This window comes from Bubalus bubalis, chromosome 13 (assembly GCF_019923935.1).
Source record: "Bubalus bubalis isolate 160015118507 breed Murrah chromosome 13, NDDB_SH_1, whole genome shotgun sequence".
Taxonomy (NCBI): domain Eukaryota; kingdom Metazoa; phylum Chordata; class Mammalia; order Artiodactyla; family Bovidae; genus Bubalus; species Bubalus bubalis.
Window position 1 is genome coordinate 16,287,350 of NC_059169.1, and position 18,746 is coordinate 16,306,095.

General features: G+C 42.6%; 1 protein-coding gene across 2 annotated transcripts in view; it reads left to right on the plus strand.

The window, feature by feature from the left end:
• Positions 1-18,746, plus strand: part of LOC102392665 (ATP-binding cassette sub-family C member 4) — a 428,577-nt gene that overhangs the window by 128,802 nt on the left and 281,029 nt on the right. For both annotated transcript variants that reach the window (XM_045162433.1, XM_045162432.1), the window contains exon 26: positions 12,467-12,622. In XM_045162433.1, the coding sequence (XP_045018368.1) occupies positions 12,467-12,622 (156 nt within the window). The remainder of the gene's footprint in view (positions 1-12,466; positions 12,623-18,746) is intronic.

Below are 18,746 nucleotides of genomic sequence, written 5' to 3' on the forward strand. Positions count from 1 at the left end.
TTTAGCACCATTTCTGGTCTTGGCTTCCTTGTCTGTGTACAGGGGATTCTTTGTTCCTAATGGATGCAGATTAGATCAGTGACATTGTCCCTGAATCTTTCTGGGAAACTGACCATGGAATGGGGATACCAGCATTTTTTTCCCTGTGTCACCAGCTCCTTCCTGGTGGTTGATGGGTCCTGGGCTCCAGGGCTTGATCTTAACCTGACCCAGGATACTATATGTGACACCTAATTATTCATAAAAAAGACTGTGTAGTCTGCCCTGGCTCCTTTTTCCTAACTCTCCAATATTTCATTCCTTTCCATCTTTTATTTTTTATTATATTTTTATGTATTTATTTGGCTGTGCTGGTCTTAGTTGTGGAACACAGGATCTTTGATCTTCACTGTGGCATGCACACTCTTAGTTGCAGCATGTAGGATCTGTTAATAGTTCCCTGATCAGGAGTGGAACCCAGGCCCCCTGCTTTGGGACACAGGTTCTTAGCCAGTGGGCCATCAGCAATGTCCCCCATCTTTTCTTCTTTGTGTTTCTTTTCCTCCCATGGTGCCCTCTGGTTGTAGCCTGCTCCTCTGTCCCTGGGTTTTTGCCGTGGACTTGTCCTCTACTCACCCACACTGAGCTGCCGTGCCCCTGCCCTCCCACCCACAGACTGCTTCTTTCTTTAGCACATAACTGATCCTTACTGGCCTGGGTGAGTTGCTGCCGGAACCAGACCACAGCCCTAAGCGTAGTCCAGTAGAGGCTGTCGGGAAGAGAAGAGCCTGAATCATGATCCAGTCAGGGGTGAGGAACCAGAGCCTCAGATGGAGGCAGGCCTGGAGACTTGCTCAAAGTCAAAAGCACCTTGAAGGGAGCAGGGAAGATCCACATGGGAGATGGCAGAGAGGCTGTGACCTAGACCTGCCATTGTCCGTGTCTGCTGTTGATGTTCCTTTCACGTTAAGCTTGAGGCTCTCAGCTGGGCCCAGGACAGTGTCTTGAAGAGACTAAACCAGAACAGACAAGGTGGTAGGAAGCTCTTCCCCATCTCCCTCTGAAGCCAATATGTCTCCTGACTTACGCACATCCCTGCAATCAGGTCATGTGTAGTTCTCCCAAAGCACCATGCCCTCCTGGTTTTCAGCGTGCATGCTGCGCCTCCACCTCAGAGACCCGTTCCCTCCATCATCTGGCTGGTGAACGTCTCCTTATTTTCTGAGTTGATCTAACACATCTTTGAGACCCTCAATTCTTCGTTAGTGTCTTATCTTTTCTTTTAGGATAGAAATTATGTTACATTGTTTTCACAGTAGCCAAAAGTTGGAAGGAAGTAAATCCTTACAATGAAATATTATTCAGTTTTAAAAAGGAAAAAAATTCTGACCTATGGATAAACCTTCATGATATCTTGCCAAATAATATAAGCCAGACAGACACAAAGGGGATGAATACTCTGATTCCACTTATGTGAGATTCCTAGAGTAGTCAAATTCAAGGAGACAGGAAGGAGGATGGTGGTCTCCAGGGACTGGTGGATGGAAAATGGGAAGTTGTTTGTTTAATGGGTATAGAATTTCAGTTTTAGCAGGCAAAAAATTTCTTGAGTTTGGCTGCACAACAATGTGAATATACTAAACACCAAACTGTCCACTAAAAAATGGTTATATAGTTAAATTTTATGTTATGTGAATTTTACTATAATGAAAATAAAAGCTAGCACCTATAGCATGCTTTATAATTTGGAGTCTGTATTTCAGAGTAAGTACCCTGAGCTTTTTAAAATCAGAGAGCATCTTGTTTTCATCTTTGTTCCCCAGAAAGTGGCATTCTGCAGGGCACATAGAGGGTGCTTAGGGACTGCTGGTTTCGAGGGTGAGTAGCAGACAGGTGTGAGCAGCCAGTAACCAACACACACACACACATACACAAGACAACTCTGAATAACAGAAAGAACTGCTCTTTAAAACTCTCAGCACCACAGACCCATCTAGTGGACTGTAGTTGTAATTTAGTGAATGATACCCTTGTAACATAAAAATGAAGAAAATAAATATTCAACTTAATCCCCAGATGCTACCCAGAGAGTAGCTTCAGTTAGTCAGGGTAAAAGCTGATCCTAATTATTTCCAGTTCCAGTGTAGGTCAGGAATAAGGTGAACTGGTATGTCAGGAAAACATTAACCACAGCTCTTGATATAATCCTGTCCCCTAGAGCACTCAAGGCAATGTTGGTTTACTGTCAGACAATGTGTCTGTCAGATTTTCCATTGTAAATGTACTGTTAACTTGCACTTGTCTTAAATTTTCCCCAAAGGCATAAAATATGAATTATCTAAGAAACTCTGTAGCACAACTTAGGAGCATAACAGATTCTTTATTCTTCCTTCTTAATACCTGCAAATCATAGGACTATTGATATTCTAAAATGTTTCAGGCAAATTAAATTTGGAGACTGAATTAATGACTGTCGCAACTTGACACAGTATCATCATTAGCTTTATTTCTGTGTGGGGAGATGATACCTGGGCAGCATGTTTATGAAGCCATTTCACTCCACGTGTGTACATCCTACCTATTACTCTTCTGCTTACGGTCCCCACCCCCATCACTCCAGGAGACACATTTGGTGTTGGATTTGATTGAGAGAGGCTGCTGTGGGTGGGGAGGGGACATGTGAGTGAACCAGCCTAGCAGAAGGGAAGCTTTATTCTGTTTCCCTCATTCCTTCTGCTGTCAGGATTCCTGGAAGTTACGGCCAATAGGAAAGTGTAGTAGGTACTATGCAGGATTTTAATCCATAGAAGAAATAGCAAGTGAAAATAAAGAAGCAAGACTTCCCTCGTTTTGCAGTGGAGAAGAATTCACCTGCCAGTGCAGGGGACACTGGTTCAATCCCTAGTCTGAGAAGATTCCACATGCCGAAGAGCAAGTAAGTCCATGTGGCACAACTACTGAGCCTGCATGCCACAACTACTCAAGCCTGTGCTCAGTAACAAAAGGAGCCACCTCAGTGAGAAGCCCATGCACTGCAACAAGGCGCAGCCCACACTCATCACAACTAGAGACAGCCTGGATCACAAAAAACTGTGGAAAATTCTGAAAGAGATGGGAATACCAGACCACCTGACCTGCCTCTTGAGAAACCTGTATGCAGGTCAGGAAGCAACAGTTAGAAATGGACATGGAACAACAGACTGGTTCCAAATAGGAAAAGGAGTTCGTCAAGGCTGTATATTATCACGCTGCTTATTTAACTTATATGCAGAGTACATCATGAGAAATGCTGGGCTGGAGGAAGCACAAGCTGGAATCAAGATTGGCAGGAGAAATATCAATAATCTCAGATATGCAGATGACACCACCCTTATGGCAGAAAGTGAAGAGGAACTAAAAAGCCTCTTGATGAAAGTGAAAGAGGAGGGTGAAAAAGTTGGCTTAAAGCTCAACATTCAGAAAACGAAGATCATGGCATCCGGTCCCATCACTTCATGGGAAATAGATGGGGAAACAGTGGAAACAGTGTCAGACTTCATTTTTCTGGGCTCCAAAATCACTGCAGATGGTGACTGCAGCCATGAAATTAAAAGACGCTTACTCTTTGGAAGGAAAGTTATGTCCAACCTAGAGAGCATAGTCAAAAGCAGAGACATTACTTTGCCAACAAAGGTCCGTCTAGTCAAGGCTATGGTTTTTCCTATGGTCATGTATGGATGTGAGAGTTGGACTGTGAAGAAGGCTGAGCACCGAAGAATTGATGCTTTTGAACTGTGGTGTTGGAGAAGACTCTTGAGAGTCCCTTGGACTGCACGGAGATCCAATCAGTCCATTCTGAAGGAGATCAGCCCTGGGATTTCTTTGGAAGGACTGATGCTAAAGCTGAAACTCCAGTACTTTGGCCACCTCATGCGAAGAGTTGACTCCTTGGAAAAGACTCTGGGAGGGATTGGGGGCAGGAGGAGAAGGGGACGACAGAGGATGAGATGGCTGGATGGCATCACTGATTCGATGGACATGAATCTGAGTGAACTCTGGGAATTGGTGATGGACAGGGAGGCCTGGCATGCTGCGATTCATGGGGTTGCAAAGAGTCGGACACGACTGAGCGACTGAACTGAACTGAACTGAACACAGCAATCATGACCCAGCTCAGCCAAAAATTAAAAAAACAAACAAACAAAAAAATGAGGTAAATAGCACCTTAGGCTTCCTGGCTTTCTGAACATGGGCTACATTTTTATTTAGATGATTTTGTGGTTGATTTGATGATTTTAGAGAGTCCTGGGCCATACTAAAGCATTTTTCAGCTCTTGAGGTAGATTAATTTTGTTTGTTTTTGCTCACAGCTATTACTTGGATAATACATTTTTACAGATGCTTACTAGACCTTGGTATAATGTACAAAAATATTAGTTTCTTACTTTTTCTCCTTTTTAACAATATTTTCCTAGAAACCCCTCCCTTCATTCTCAGCTTATCCCCCTTCCCCTGCCAGCTTCCTAATTCCTTGTGATTTAGACTGGTGCCAGGGTCAGTAGCACCTGCATCTCCTGGAGCTTAGAAATGCAGAGTCTCAGGCCCATTCAGCTCACTTTCTCAGCATTGCATTTAAACAGGACCTTCTAGTAAATTACTTTTTCTCCCAAAGACAGTTTTTGATGACTGATAGCTTGTGATTTCCAAGAAATATCCTTAGACAGTTTGAGACTGAGCTCATGAATCACCCAAACCCCTATTGTGACTGAGCAGGAGGCTCTACAAAAATTCACTTACTTTTATATTCTATAAGTCGGGCCTTTACAATATAATCAAATTCTGTGTGATTCTACTGCATTTATTTGCATCTTTTCAGTGGAGTCTGTCATCATCACAGGCAGTTTTCATCCTGCTCCCAACCTCCCCACCAACCTACTGCGGGGACTGGAGGGATTTCCCACAGGCTCAGCCCTGCCTGGACCTGGAGTCAGAAAGAGCCAAGTGTAGCAGTGTATGCAGTTCTTTCACCACCTGATGGGATAAAAAATGAGTCTTGCTGCCCCAAGCAGGGCACGAGGTCTGTCTGGTCTGTTCCCCAGGCACCATGTGCCCCACTCAGCTGCAGGTTTCTCTGTCAGCCCAGCTGTGGGTGCCGGTTCTTCTTGCTGACAGCCGGCTCACCACGTACATGCCTGTATTCACTTCATGCTTTAACTCTTTGGTCATAGGATCTCTATGTTAGGCCTGTACATTTAATTGCAGCTACACTCCTTCCCACTTTCTCTGTTCTAGCTACACAGAGGGACATGATAAGGTGCCAGGCCATCCAGGTGATAAGGAGGCCATCAGCAGATGGAGAAAAGATCTGGAGGATGTGTATTTGATTCTCATCCTGTGACTTATGGACTCTGATATTTCAGGCAGACTAATTCATCTAACTAAGCCTCAATCTTTTCTTTTGCAAAATGGAAGTGATAGGATGTAGCCTGTAGGGTTGTTGTACGACTTAACAAGATAAGACATGTAAAGCACCCAGCATGGGGATCAGAGTAATTGCTTGGATAAAGATGGCCATCATTTTCATTAGGTGTAAAATGACCATAACCACTTATATTGCAAAAGTTGTCTGTCCCATGAGAAAAGAGGTGTTGGCCATTTGAAGTTGTATGTATAGCTGTAGGGTCCATCTGTTGTGTCTTTCTCTGTATGGTTTATCATATAACTAAATAATATGGTAATAGATTTTCCATAAATTTGTCTGGCCTGAGTTAAAAATCTAAGTTCCCCATGGAAGCTTCTTTTTCTCAGGACACCACAGGTAATACAAATAAAGACAGTCAAATCTAATACAGATTCTGCTGTCAACATGTACGGTTCATCTGAAGAAACAAGAAAATGACTATATTAGCTTTGTAAGCTAGAAAGAGGTCATAATTTTTATAGAGGTTTTTACAAAAATGATATCTTTTTTTTTAATGACATAACATCTGTTAGGATTGGGACAAGCCCACATGAGGGGACAGGGAGAGCATTTCCAAGGATTCAGGCATGTGAGAGAGACTTAGTGATATGTGGTTAGGGTTCCAGCAGGTGAAAATGCATTCAGTAGAAATGCATGTGAAAGTTCTTTAGGAGTTGGGGTCAACATAAGCAAAAGCATGATGCCCTGATCCAGTGAGTGAAGAACTAGGCACCTGCAGAGCATTCCGGAAAATCAGCTACCAGGTGTGCAGCAGACACTTTCATGCTCAAACCTGAAAGGTTCTGAGTGACCCCAAGGAAGCTGACTTGTGGACATGTGGGTCAGTGGGGACGGTTGTGTAGAAGAGACATCCTGGGGTGGAGTGATGGGCACAGAGCCGACCATTGGGAGTTTAATCTGAGAAGTGAGAGCATGAGGACCAAAGTGGGCAGATGCGGGAGGCAGGGAGCCCGGAGCTGTTGTGCCTCCAGCAAAATGTCTTGGGAAAGTGATTCCAGTTTTTGGGATCAAACATATGTCAATTAAAACAAAGCTCTGAACACTCAGGTTTGTTAATGTGCAGGGAGTAGAAAATGGTATCGTATTTCTGGAGGGTAGGTTAATAGCTTAACAGCTTCCTCTGAAAATGTTCATATTTGATTCTCAGAAGTTCCACATCTGAGAGTTTATCTGAAGGAAATGATTAAGGTTGTTTGCAAAAACAAGATTTAGCTTCAAGGATATTTAACAGAGTTATCTATAATAGTAAATTATTGGAGATTGCCTAAATATCCAGCAGTAGAGGGTTTGTTAAATGATCACATATATTGTAATATTTTGTAGCTATTAAAATAAATGTTTTTATGAAATACTAAATGAAAACATGTAACAGTATGTTCGTATTAATCCCATTTTGTTTATATATGTGAACTTGTGCCTTCAAGAACACATACAGTAGACTAGAAAGTTAAAATGTCATCTTGAAAATGTTTTTTTCAGAGTGTTGAGGATAGCTAGTATTTACTTTTCAAATTCATTTACACTGTTTATTTTTAAGGAAAGAGTTTGTTTTTTAAAAGGTGATGCAACCTGGCCCTCTGGTGCTGACTGTGGACCTTAAAATGAAGAACTGAGTCATGAAACACTGCAAGAGTAGAGTCTTCAGGGCTTGGCACCATGCTTTACTCAGGGAAGTAAGGTAGACAGTTCAGCCCCTGAGCCTGGGAAAGAAATCATGAGAGTAGAGTGGGAAAGACGAAGGAAGGGGTTGTTTTGTGTGGGGCATTGGATGTTGATTATGTTGAGTTTGCTGTGTGAAGAGAGATCCAGGTGCAAGTGTCTAACAAGTTGGTGTCATCATCAGAGACCAACCTGGTCGGAAAAACAGAAAGGAGCCATTGTAAAGCAAATAAAATAAGATTTTCTCCAAGAGTCTTTATAATTTATTTATTTATTTTTGGCTGTGCTGGGTCTGTTGCTGCTCGGGCAGAAAGCAAAGAGGAACTAATGAGCTTCTTGATGAAAGTGAAAGAGGAGAGTGAAAAAGCTGGCTTAAAATTCAACATTCAATAAATGAAGATCATAGTATCTGGTCCAGTCACTTTGAGGCAGATAAATGGGGAAACAATGGAAAGTGACGGACTTTATTTTCCTGGGCTCCAGAATCACTGTGGTCAGTGACGGCAGCCATGAAATTAAAAGACGTTTGCTCGGGCAGTGAATGGAGACTTCTAGTTGTGCTGAGTGGAGAGTGCTCTACTTATGGTGCATTGGCTTCTCATCGTGGTGTCTTCTCTTGTTACAGAGCATGGTCTATAGGGTGTGAGGGTTTTAGTAGGTGTGGCATGTGGGCTTAGTAGTTTTAGTTCCCAGGTTCTAGAGCACAGGCTCAATAGTTGTGGTGCATGAGCTTAGTTGCTTTGTGGGATGTGGGATTCTCCCAGACCAGGGATTGCACCCATGACTCCTGTACTGGCAGCTGGATTCTTTACCACTGAGCCTCCAGGGAAGCCCTCCAAGTATCTTTAGATTGAAGGATGTAAGGTTAGTGATACTGGTGATACTCTCCATGGGCAATTGGTAAAACCCTTTGTTTACCCAGAAAAGTCATTCAGACTATAGTTTTGATGACTGAACTGTAGAAATAGCCAGAACCAGGTTTTCTTTGAGTTGCCTTTTTCTTTTGGGGTGCCTGTGGCCATGCAACATGTGGGATCTTAGTCGTTCGACCAGAGATTGAACCCACATTCCCTGTAGTGGAAGCACAGAATCATAACCACTGGACTGCCAGGGAAGCCCTCCATTTATTTATTTATTTAGTTAGTTCTCCTCACTGGAATTTGGAGTTCACAGTCCTGTGGTCATGAACAGCCCTATGCTGCTGCTAAGTAACTTCAGTCGTGTCCGACTCTGTGCGACCCCATAGATGGCAGCCCACCATGCTCCCCCATCCCTGGGATTCTCCAGGCAAGAATACTGGAATGGGTTGCCATTTCCTTCTCCAATGCATGAAAGTGAAAAGTGAAAGTGAAGTTGCTCAGTCCTGTCCGACTCTTAGCGGTCCCATGGACTGCAGCCTACCAGGCTCCTCCATCCATGGGATTTTCCAGGCAAGAGTACTGGAGTGGGGTGCCATTGCTTTCTCCAGAACAGCCCTATAAGTGCCCCTATATATCTCAGACCATTTACTCAAACTCCACAAATGTTCCTGTTTGCAAAGATGGATCAGTTTCAGTAGAGCTGATGACATGGGAACATCCATGCATCCTCACAGATAGATCACTCACTTGTGTCCTGTTATGGGTTGATTTATATATGAGAATACCGAGATATGTAGGCATACCTGTTTTTATTGTACTTCACAGAGAATGCATTTTTTCCCCACAAATTGTATATTTATGGCAACACTGTGTCAAGCAATACATTGGCACTGTTTTCCTACAGTATTTGTTAACTGCATGTCTCTGTGTCACATTCTGATAATTCTTGCAATATTTCAAACCATTTCATTATTAATGATATGTGTTATTCTGGGATCTGTGATCAGTGTGTTTTAAGGCTCAAATAATGGTTAGCATTCTTTTAGCAATAAACTATTGGAAATTAAGTTGTGTATATCTTTTTAATATATAATGCTATTGTACACTTAGTAGACTACAATATAAAGTAAACATAAATCTTTCTGAACAGAGAAAAAAAAAATTCATGTAACTTGCTTTATTTTGTGATAGTCACATTACTGAGGTTGTCTGGACCAAATCCAAAATATCTTTGAGGCCTGCCTGTACACAAAACACCTGAGTCACATATATATAAACTACGACTTGCCTGTGTGCACAGAATGGCCCATCTGTATAATATAGGTTAGGGTTTAAAATAAGGTGCAAAATGTCTGGAGAAACCTATATGCAGGTCAAGAAGCAACAGTTAGAACTGGACATGGAACAACGGACTGGTTGAAAATTGGGAAAGGAGTATGTGAAGGCTGTATTTTGTCACCCTGCTTATTCAACTTATACGCAAAGTACATCATGTGAAATGCTGGGCTGGATGAAGCTCAAGCTGGATGGAATTAAGACTGTCGGGAGAAATGGCAATAACCTCACATATGCAGATGACACCGCCCTAATGGCAATGGCAGAAAGCAAAAAGTAACTAAAAAGCCTGAAGAAAGTGAAAGAGGAGAGTGAAAAAGCTGGCTTAAAATTCAACATTCAGTAAGTGAAGATCATAATGTCCTGTCCAATCACTTTGTGGCAGATAGATGAGGAAACAATGGAAAGTGACAGACTTTATTTTCCTCCAGAATCACTGTGGTCAGTGATGGCAGCCATGAAATTAAAAGAAGTTTGCTCTTTGGAAGAAAACATTGACAAACCTAGACAGAATATTAAAAAGTAGAGACATTACTTTGCCAACAAAAGTCCATATAATCAAAGCTATGGTTTTTCCAGTAGTCATATATGGATGTAAGGGTTGAAGCATAAAGAAGGCTGAGTGCCAAAGAATTGATGCTTTTGAACTGTGGTGCTGAAGAAGACTCTTGAGAGTCCCTTGGACTGTAAGGAGATCAAACCAGTCAATCCTATAGGAAATCAACTCTGAATATTCATTGGAAGGACCGATGCTGAAGCTGAGGCTCCAATACTTTGGCTACCTGATGGAAAGAGCTGATTCATTGGGAAAGACCCTGATGCTGCGAAAGATTGAAGGCAGGAGGAGACAGGTTCAATAGAGACGGTTGGATGGCATCACTGACTCGGACATGAGTTTGAGCAAACTCCAGGAGGTGGTGATGGACAGGGAAGCCTGATGTGCTGTCCATGGGGTTGCAAAGAGTTGGACATGACTGACACACTAAACAACAACAAAAAAATATCTTATAGACGTATTATCTTTGTAAGATAATAAAATTAGCTAAGCCCACTTTTGTTATGTTTAATCTCTATAAATATAAATTCTTTTTTGAAATGCCATGATTGATTAGTTGTGAGACTTTAGAGGTATTCAAATCAGAAAAATGAAAGTTTCTAAGAATTCTGATTATATTGCATAGAAAGATTTAGTTCTCTTTAAAGCTATGATTTTTTAAATTTTACTGATTTACAAATGATCGAAAGCATGTCTTACACCCTCATCAATTCCAGATTCTAAATAGAGATAAAATCATCTCTAGGAAAGCTTCCTTCAGGGAATTTGCAGTTAGGCATCCCTGGTGGCTCAGAGGGTAAAGAATCTGCCTGCAAGGCAAGAGACCCATGCTCCGTCCCTGGGTCAGGAAGATCTCCTGGAGTAGGAAATGGCAACCCACTCTACTGTTCTTCTCTTGAGAATTCCATGGACAGAGGAGCCTGGTGGGCTACATTCCATGGGGTCACAAAAAGTCAGACAAGACTGAGTGACTAATACTTTCTTTCACTTTCAAACTCATTGGTAAAAAAGTCAGTTTCTGCATACATATTTAAATGCAGTTTTATTCCCTACCAGCAAGAAGGCAATGGCACCGCACTCCAGTACCCTTGCCTGGAAAATCCCATGGATGGAGGAGCCTGGTAGGCTGCATTCCATGGGGTCGCTAAGAGTCGGATACGACTGAGCGACTTCACTTTCACTTTTCACTTTCATGCATTGGAGAAGGAAATGGCAACCCACTCCAGTGTTCTTGCCTGGAGAATCCCAGGGACGGGGGAGCCTGGTGGGCTGCTGTCTATGGGGTCGCACAGAGTCAGACACGACTGAAGTGATTAAGCAGCAGCAGCAGCAGCAGCAGCATTTAACCTGCATTGTATAGATTCTTTAATCTTATTGCTAGTCATTTAATTTCTCCCTGCTTTGGTATTAATAGACTGACACTTAACATGTATTATTTCAAGGTTTAATTGTAAGTATTAATTTGTTAATAAGATGCCTTTTGTACTGCTCCAATTAAAGGTCCCCTGTAAACAGCAAATTTTGTTTATGTTATTGTTGGCCTCATTATGTGCATTTTGTCTACTGGCCTCTGTCTTTTAAGGTTTTGCATTTTATATTTTAAGATGTTTCAACATCGAATATAATTAAGATATTTAATATTAGGAAATGATTTCATTTTTCTACCAAAGAATAATTCCTCTTAAATAACAGATCCCTGAGAAAGTGAGTACTTGTTTGTGTATCACTTCTGACTTGTTGACATCTCTGTAAAAGTACCCATGTGATTCCCAAGGTCCAATTACCTAAGCAGCAGGAATAAAGCTAATTTAAAAGCTGACTTCTTATGCACCACTTAGGAGACTGCTGGTTTTTCATGGCCAGCAGATGATTTTTTAAGTCATCTTGCTTTATTTATGAATGTTAGTTACACACATCCATGCACATTTATACACATACACCACACACACATACCTGTCCTCCCCTTTAACATGGCACATAATGGATACTATGTGATAATCACAGAAAACAATTTTCAGAATATTAAGCATCCCTTTGGGGAAATCTGAATAAAACTGCATGAAATCTTGAAGTGAAGTGAAGTGAAAGTCAGTTGTGTCTGACTCTTTGCGACCCCATGGACTCTACAGACCATGGAATTCTCCAGGCCAGAATACTCGAGTGGGTAGAGTTTCCCTTCTCCAGAGGATCTTCCAACCCAGGGATCGAACCCAGGTTTCTGGCATTGTGGGCAGATTCTTTACCAGCTGAGCTACAATCTTAAGAAGGCATAAAAATCGCTCTAGTTTATATTCCATATGCTTGGGGTGATGGTGGTCTCAACCAGGGACATTTGTGAATATCTGTCATTTTTGATCGCCACAATTTGGGGATTGAATCTGGTACCTAGTGGGTAGAGTTCATGGGTACTTTTAAACATCTTACAATATACAAGACAGTCTCCTGACCCCCCAACAATGAATTATCTGACCCAAAATGTCACCAAGACCATGCTTGAGAAACTACAGAATACTCTTTATATGTAATAGAACTTTGAAAATTCATCTTCAACAATCAGGGTTTCTCCTAGGTTTGTTGTATCCTGTTAATTTTTAATCCCCCTTGGTCTCTTTACAGTGTGGCATTGTGGGAAGAACAGGAGCCGGAAAAAGTTCCCTCATCGCTGCTCTTCTTAGATTGTCAGAACCCGAAGGTAGCATTCGGATTGATGGGATCTGGACAAACAACATTGGACTTCATGATTTAAGGAAGAAAATGTCAGTTGCACCTCAGGTATGCACATCAGACCATTGTCACATTGTTCTTTTTATAGCATATCTAAGTTTAATTGCTTTTAATTTTGAAAGGTTGTTGTTGAATCACGCGAATACACTGGGATTCTTGGCCCCCGGAGGAGAAGAATTCAATCCGGGGCCAGAGACGAGGCTTGATCGCTCAGAGCTTTTGTGTAATAAAGTTTTATTAAAGTATAAAGGAGATAGAGAAAGCTTCTGACATAGGCATCAGAGGGGGGCAGAAAGAGTACCCGCTTGCCAGTGTTAACAATGAAGTTATATAATCCAAAGAATATCTGGAGGTTGTAAAGACCTCATCAGACCTACTCCCATAATTAACATTTTAAGAAAACAGAAGGTTGAATCCAAAGACTGTCCTTAGGCAGGATACATTATTGTTATATAATCCTAAGGAATGTGGAGAAAGAAAAAAAGTTTGTCCTTTCTTCCTCCTTGAGAATTCCAGACCCCTCTCTCCTTGGGGACCCCTAGACTCCCTAGCAACCTGCCTAGGAAATGACTCTCTCATTCCCTCCTTTTCTTTTAGGAGAATTATGTTGCCTAGGAAAAAGGGGCGTCGTTCTCGTTCCATAACTACTTCCGAGCTGACAAGGGGTGTTGTCCCTAAATTGGTGAGGCAACATATTCTCCTAATCCTCATATTGAGAATATCTGATCCAGGGGCCCCAAATAGTAGTTGGAGGAAGCTACAGCAGTAGCAGGAGTTTGAGCAACCATTTGTAACTTAAAAGCTTTCATGTGGCTAGAAACAATTCCAGTTATACAATTACAGATGCAGGAAGCAAACAGTAAAAACAAAACAATCAGAATCAAAATTAAAAGTCACATTATGTCCATAGTTAAAGTACAAAGTGTTGTACAGTCCATTTTAGGGTTGGTAGATGTCATCAGATGAAGAAGAGGCATCGCATGTGATTGCTGTCGAAGATTGTATTCACAGACTTGGAGAAAGTCTTTTCCTTGAAATGGGGATGTCCACCATGGGAAGCCTTCCACTGATGAAGAGGGGAGCACTCTGCAGATCCAGCATTTAGATAGATTGTGGAATGCAGCATAGGAGTGAGCCCAGAACAGGAAGACATTGTCTTGAGGATCAAACTGCAGACTCAGGATTTTTGGAGTCAGCAGTAGACTCAGATAGATTATCAGGCCCATCCGCTGCCCTTTGCTTAATTCTAGAGCTCAGATCAGGGCCACAAGCTCTGCCAACAGAGCACTGGTTCCCTGGGGGAGAGATTTTGCTTCCAAAATCTGTTCAGCAGTCACCAGGGCGTTACCAGCTTTATGCTTTCTATCCCTAACAAAATAACTGCCATCTGTAAATATTTCCATGTCACGATTGTCTAATGGGGTATCCTTTAGATCCTCCTGAGCTGCATTCTTTAAAGTTAGGAATTGAGAACAATCGTGATCAGGTGTTTCATTTTCCTTCTCAGGAAGGAAAGTGGCAGGATTTAAATTCCCACAAACTTTAAGCTTAGTTACTGGTCCTTCTAACAACAATGACTGATACTTAAGAAGCCTACTGTCTGTCATCCAAATATTAACCTTAGAATTTAAGATTCCACTCACATCATGAGAAGTCAGTACAGTAAGGTTTCGTCCATTAATTATTTTTAAAGTTTCAGGTGCTAATAAAACCATTGCCCCAATTACTCTTAGGCAGTGGGGCCACCCACGTGAAACTACATCTAATTCTCTGCTTAGATAAGCAATAGGTTGCTGGTGAGGCCCTCGGGGTTGTGTCAAAACTCCCAACGCCACACCTTTTCTTTCAGTGACAAACAAATTAAATTCTGACCCTGTGGGCAAGCTCAGAGCTGGAGCTTGCAGGAGAGCAGTCTGAAGAACCTTAAAAGCCTTTTGAGTTTCTGGAGACCAAACCAGTTTGTCGGTTTGGGCCTGCTGAGTTTCAGCTATAAGTTTATATAAAGGTCAGGCAAGTTCCCCGTAACCCAGAATCCAAATGCGACAGTAACCTGTGATTCCCCAAAATCCTCTCAATTATCTTAAAGTCATAGGTAGGGGGTGATTTAGTATAGGTTTAATTCTCTCAGGGCCTATGGCCCTAGTCCCTTCTGATATGATTAGGCCTAGATATCTAACCGATTGTTGACAAAGCTGAGTCTTTTCTCTTGATGCCTTGTAACCACAGTCTGCCAGAAAGTTTAAGAAATCTTCTGAGGCTAGCGAACAAGCTTCCTCTGTCTCAGCACAGAGCAAAATATCATCTACATATTGTAACACCACTGCTTCAGAGCTATTAAAGTTTTGTAGATCCCGTGACAAACTTTGTCCGAAAAAGTGAGGACGGTCACGAAATCCCTGGGGCAAAACTGTCCAGGTTAACTGAGAAGCTGGCTGCGTAGGGTCTTCAAAGACAAATAGAAATTGACTTTCTTCTGCCAAGGGCACTGAATAGAAGACATCCTTTAAATCAATTACTGAGAAATATTTGGCCCGTTCAGGAATTTCAGACAATAGAGTATAAGGATTAGGCACCATGGGGTGTAAAGGAACTACAGCTTCATTTATTATTCGTAAATCTTGAACTAGTCTCCATTTACCATTCAATTTCTTTATACCCAAAATAGGAGTGTTGCAAGGACTGTTACAGGGAATTAATAGTCCCTGCTCCTTTAAATTTTTGATGATGGGTTTTAACCCTTCCTTAACTTCAGGTTTCAGTGGATACTGCTTCTTATGTGGAAATACGTGCGGGTCTTTGAGCTTAACAACTACAGGAATAGCATTTTGTGCTCGACCCACAGATTTTCCTTCAGCCCATACTCTAGGATTTACATTTTGTTCAACTAAAGGGAGAGAAAGGGAGGGCTCCATATTCATGAAAACAGAGGCATAGACCTTGCTCAGTATATCCCTTCCCAAAAGGGGTGAGGGAGATTCTGGCATGATCAGAAACTCGTGTGAAAACAGCACAGAATCCCAGTTGCAAGATAAAGAATAACTGAAATAATACCTTTTGGCTCGTCCAGACAGTCCCATTACAGAAGCGGATCAGGAAGAAAGTGGGCCAGGGGCTTCAGTAAGCACAGAATAAGTTGCCCCAGTATCTAAAAGGAAATCGATGGATTGGCCCCCCACAATTATTAATACCCGGGGTTCCTCAGGTGTAATTAGGGTGGGAGCCTGTGTGGGGACCCCCGGGCACCTTCAGTCCTGATTGTCTTGAGAGTCCGACCGTGGAGACCTATGCCTCTGGGGGCAGTCTCTCTTCCAGTGTGGTCCTTTGCAGACCGGACATGGAGCCGGGGGCGGCTTAGATGCCTGAGGGCAATTCTGCTTGAGGTGCCCCTCCTTTCCACAGTAATAGCAAGCCCATCCCTTTTCACCTGGGTCCCTCTGGGCATTTTTCTCAGGCTGTTTAAGAACGTTTTTCATAGCCATGGTGAAGGCTTCCGCCTTTTCTTTTGTCTTTTTTTGCCTTTCTTTCTTTTCCTCATATTTTCTACCATAATAGACTGAGCCAGTTGTATCAGAGTATCTAAAGACTGATTTGGTCCATACTCCTGTTTTAATAGCTTACGGCAGATATCTGGAGCCGACTGAGTGAAAAATCTATCCTTTAAGATCACTTTTCCCTCTTCACTTTCGGGATCAATCTCAGTGAATCTGTGAAGGCTTTCTCTCAGTCTATCTAGGAATTTACCAGGAGCTTGTTTTTCCTCCTGTTCTATGTCTGCCAATTTGCCATAGTTTAAAGGCTTAGAACGCGCCTGCCTAAGTCCTTCAAGAATACATCTAACAAAATGACTCTGATCCCATCTTCCTTTAGCTGTGTTGTAGTCCCAGTCTGGTTCTATTGTTGGGACCACCTGATTCCCAGTGGGGAGGGCCGCTATCTCATTCTCCCTCTTCCCTACTGATTCATTACTAAGCCATTCATCTCCATAAGCAACCGCTTTTCCCAAAACTCGAGTCTTTGACTCGGGAGTCAGCGTTCATCTCAAGATATACATCACATCCTTCCAAGTGAGGTCATAAAGCAGAGTAACACCTTTAAAAGCTCTAATATATTTTTCTGGGTCCTCTAAATAGTCTCCCAGATCCTCCTTGATTCTTTGTATTTCTTGATAAGAAAAAGGCTTATTAACTCTCACAGACTGATTATTTCTCCCGGTGGGTGTTTCATAAAGAGGCAACAGCTTGTGTGGCTGTTCCTCAGTCTCTCTGGCTGCTCTGCGCATATGATCTGAGGGATAGATTGGAGAAACCTGTTTCTCTTTGTCTCCTGTCCTCCATCTCATCTCTTACTTCGATGGTCTGAGTTTCTACTGAAACCAGAGGAGTCTGAGGTCGTACTGAGACAGGAGTTGTTTGGACCTCCATGTGGGCAGTTTGAATCCCAGTTTGGAGTCCCCGGTACGGGGGCAAAGTAAGAGGACAGGAGGGAGCTGAAGGTTTCACGCCCAAATCTATACCCTTAGGACATAAGTCTGGCATATTTCAAAGAGAGAAAAAGGGCAACACATATGCTACTTCTACCTATTTCCCTTGTTCCTTACAGAACCAGTCTAATTGTAGAACAGTATTATACTTAAGAGACCCTCCAACTGGCCACCGTTCGCCATCCTCCAATGGATACCGTGGCCATGCAGTATCACATAAGAAGACCAGGTGTGTCTTCTTTAAGCCCTGGGGATCAAATCTATCCCAGTTTTTCAGGATACAGTTCAAAGGAGTGAGGCTGGAATTGTTAGCTCCCATCTGTAAGAGAGAAAAAAAGCGACCAGCGCCATTTTTTCTACCAGAGGCGTCCCTCCCTGCTCTAGATGGGGGTGTAGACAGACATTACACCAAAAGCTTTTCCTTCCTGGTTGGACTTAGTCTGTCCCTTGCCGACACAGGCACCGTACTCGTCCCTCCCGGTTCTACCACCGAGATGGGGTGGGGATGTACCAGGGGTAGACTTGATAGCATCCCTACTTGACGTCCAGCTCTTCACCCTTAACCTTGCTTGCCTCTGATGTCACCCGGGGTGAATCAGAGTAACCTTCCAGAATGCCTCCCAAGCCAAGACTGCAGTGGGAAACATTCGTCACCTGAGTGCCTGTGCACAACCCTGAGTATTTCCTGACTACAATAAGACCGACACGAACATAAAACTGAGATGTTCTTTCCAAGCATCACCACACCAGTATAATAGCCTCTTTTGATCCACTAAGAGCCGGCGTTACCAAAGAAAAAAACCCATTGCAGTCCCAATCTGAGTAACCTTTAACCTCAGAGATGTTCTGGAAGCTAGAGCTCCATCTAGTTTCTGAACTTTTGATTCCTAGCGAGGCTAGGCATTGTTTGGCTACCGATCCAAGTTTGGGACCTAAGCCACAGTACACAATAACAGTATAGATCACAAGTCCCTTGAAAGTCTATGATCCGATAGATTAGGTTAGTACTTCTAATTCCCAAGGAGTTATGAAATGGTCAAAGAGACCGAAAAGTTTGACCGAGAAAGGAGAATTCGGTCCACACGCTTTGCCCATTTCTGGTCGGTTCCTGAAGGAGATATTTGGGTGCCTCTTGGAATTGGCAGGTCGGTATAACCCCTCCCAACAGGTTTCTGCCATAAGCCCTATGAGATCACCGTGGAACCACAGAGCAGGGCTCCTTACTTGCTTCACGCAGGACATGCCATCCACTCACACAAGCACACGGTAGAGTTAGTAAAGCACAGCAGAAAACGTGTTCACTAAGAGAACAAAGAACTAAAGCTCCAAGCATCCTTACCTTGTCCTGAAGGATCCCGGACGAGCCCCCAAGATGAAAGGTTGTTGTTGAATCATCTGAATACACCGGGATTCTTGGCCCCCGGAGGAGAAGAATTCAATCTGGGGCCAGAGACGAGGCTTGATTGCTCAGAGCTTTTGTGTAATAAAGTTTTATTAAAGTATAAAGGAGATAGAGAAAGCTTCTGACATAGGCATCAGAGGGGGGCAGAAAGAGTACCCGCTTGCCAGTGTTAACAATGAAGTTATATAATCCAAAGAATATCTGGAGGTTGTAAAGACCTCATCAGACCTACTCCCATAATTAACATTTTAAGAAAACAGAAGGTTGAATCCAAAGACTGTCCTTAGGCA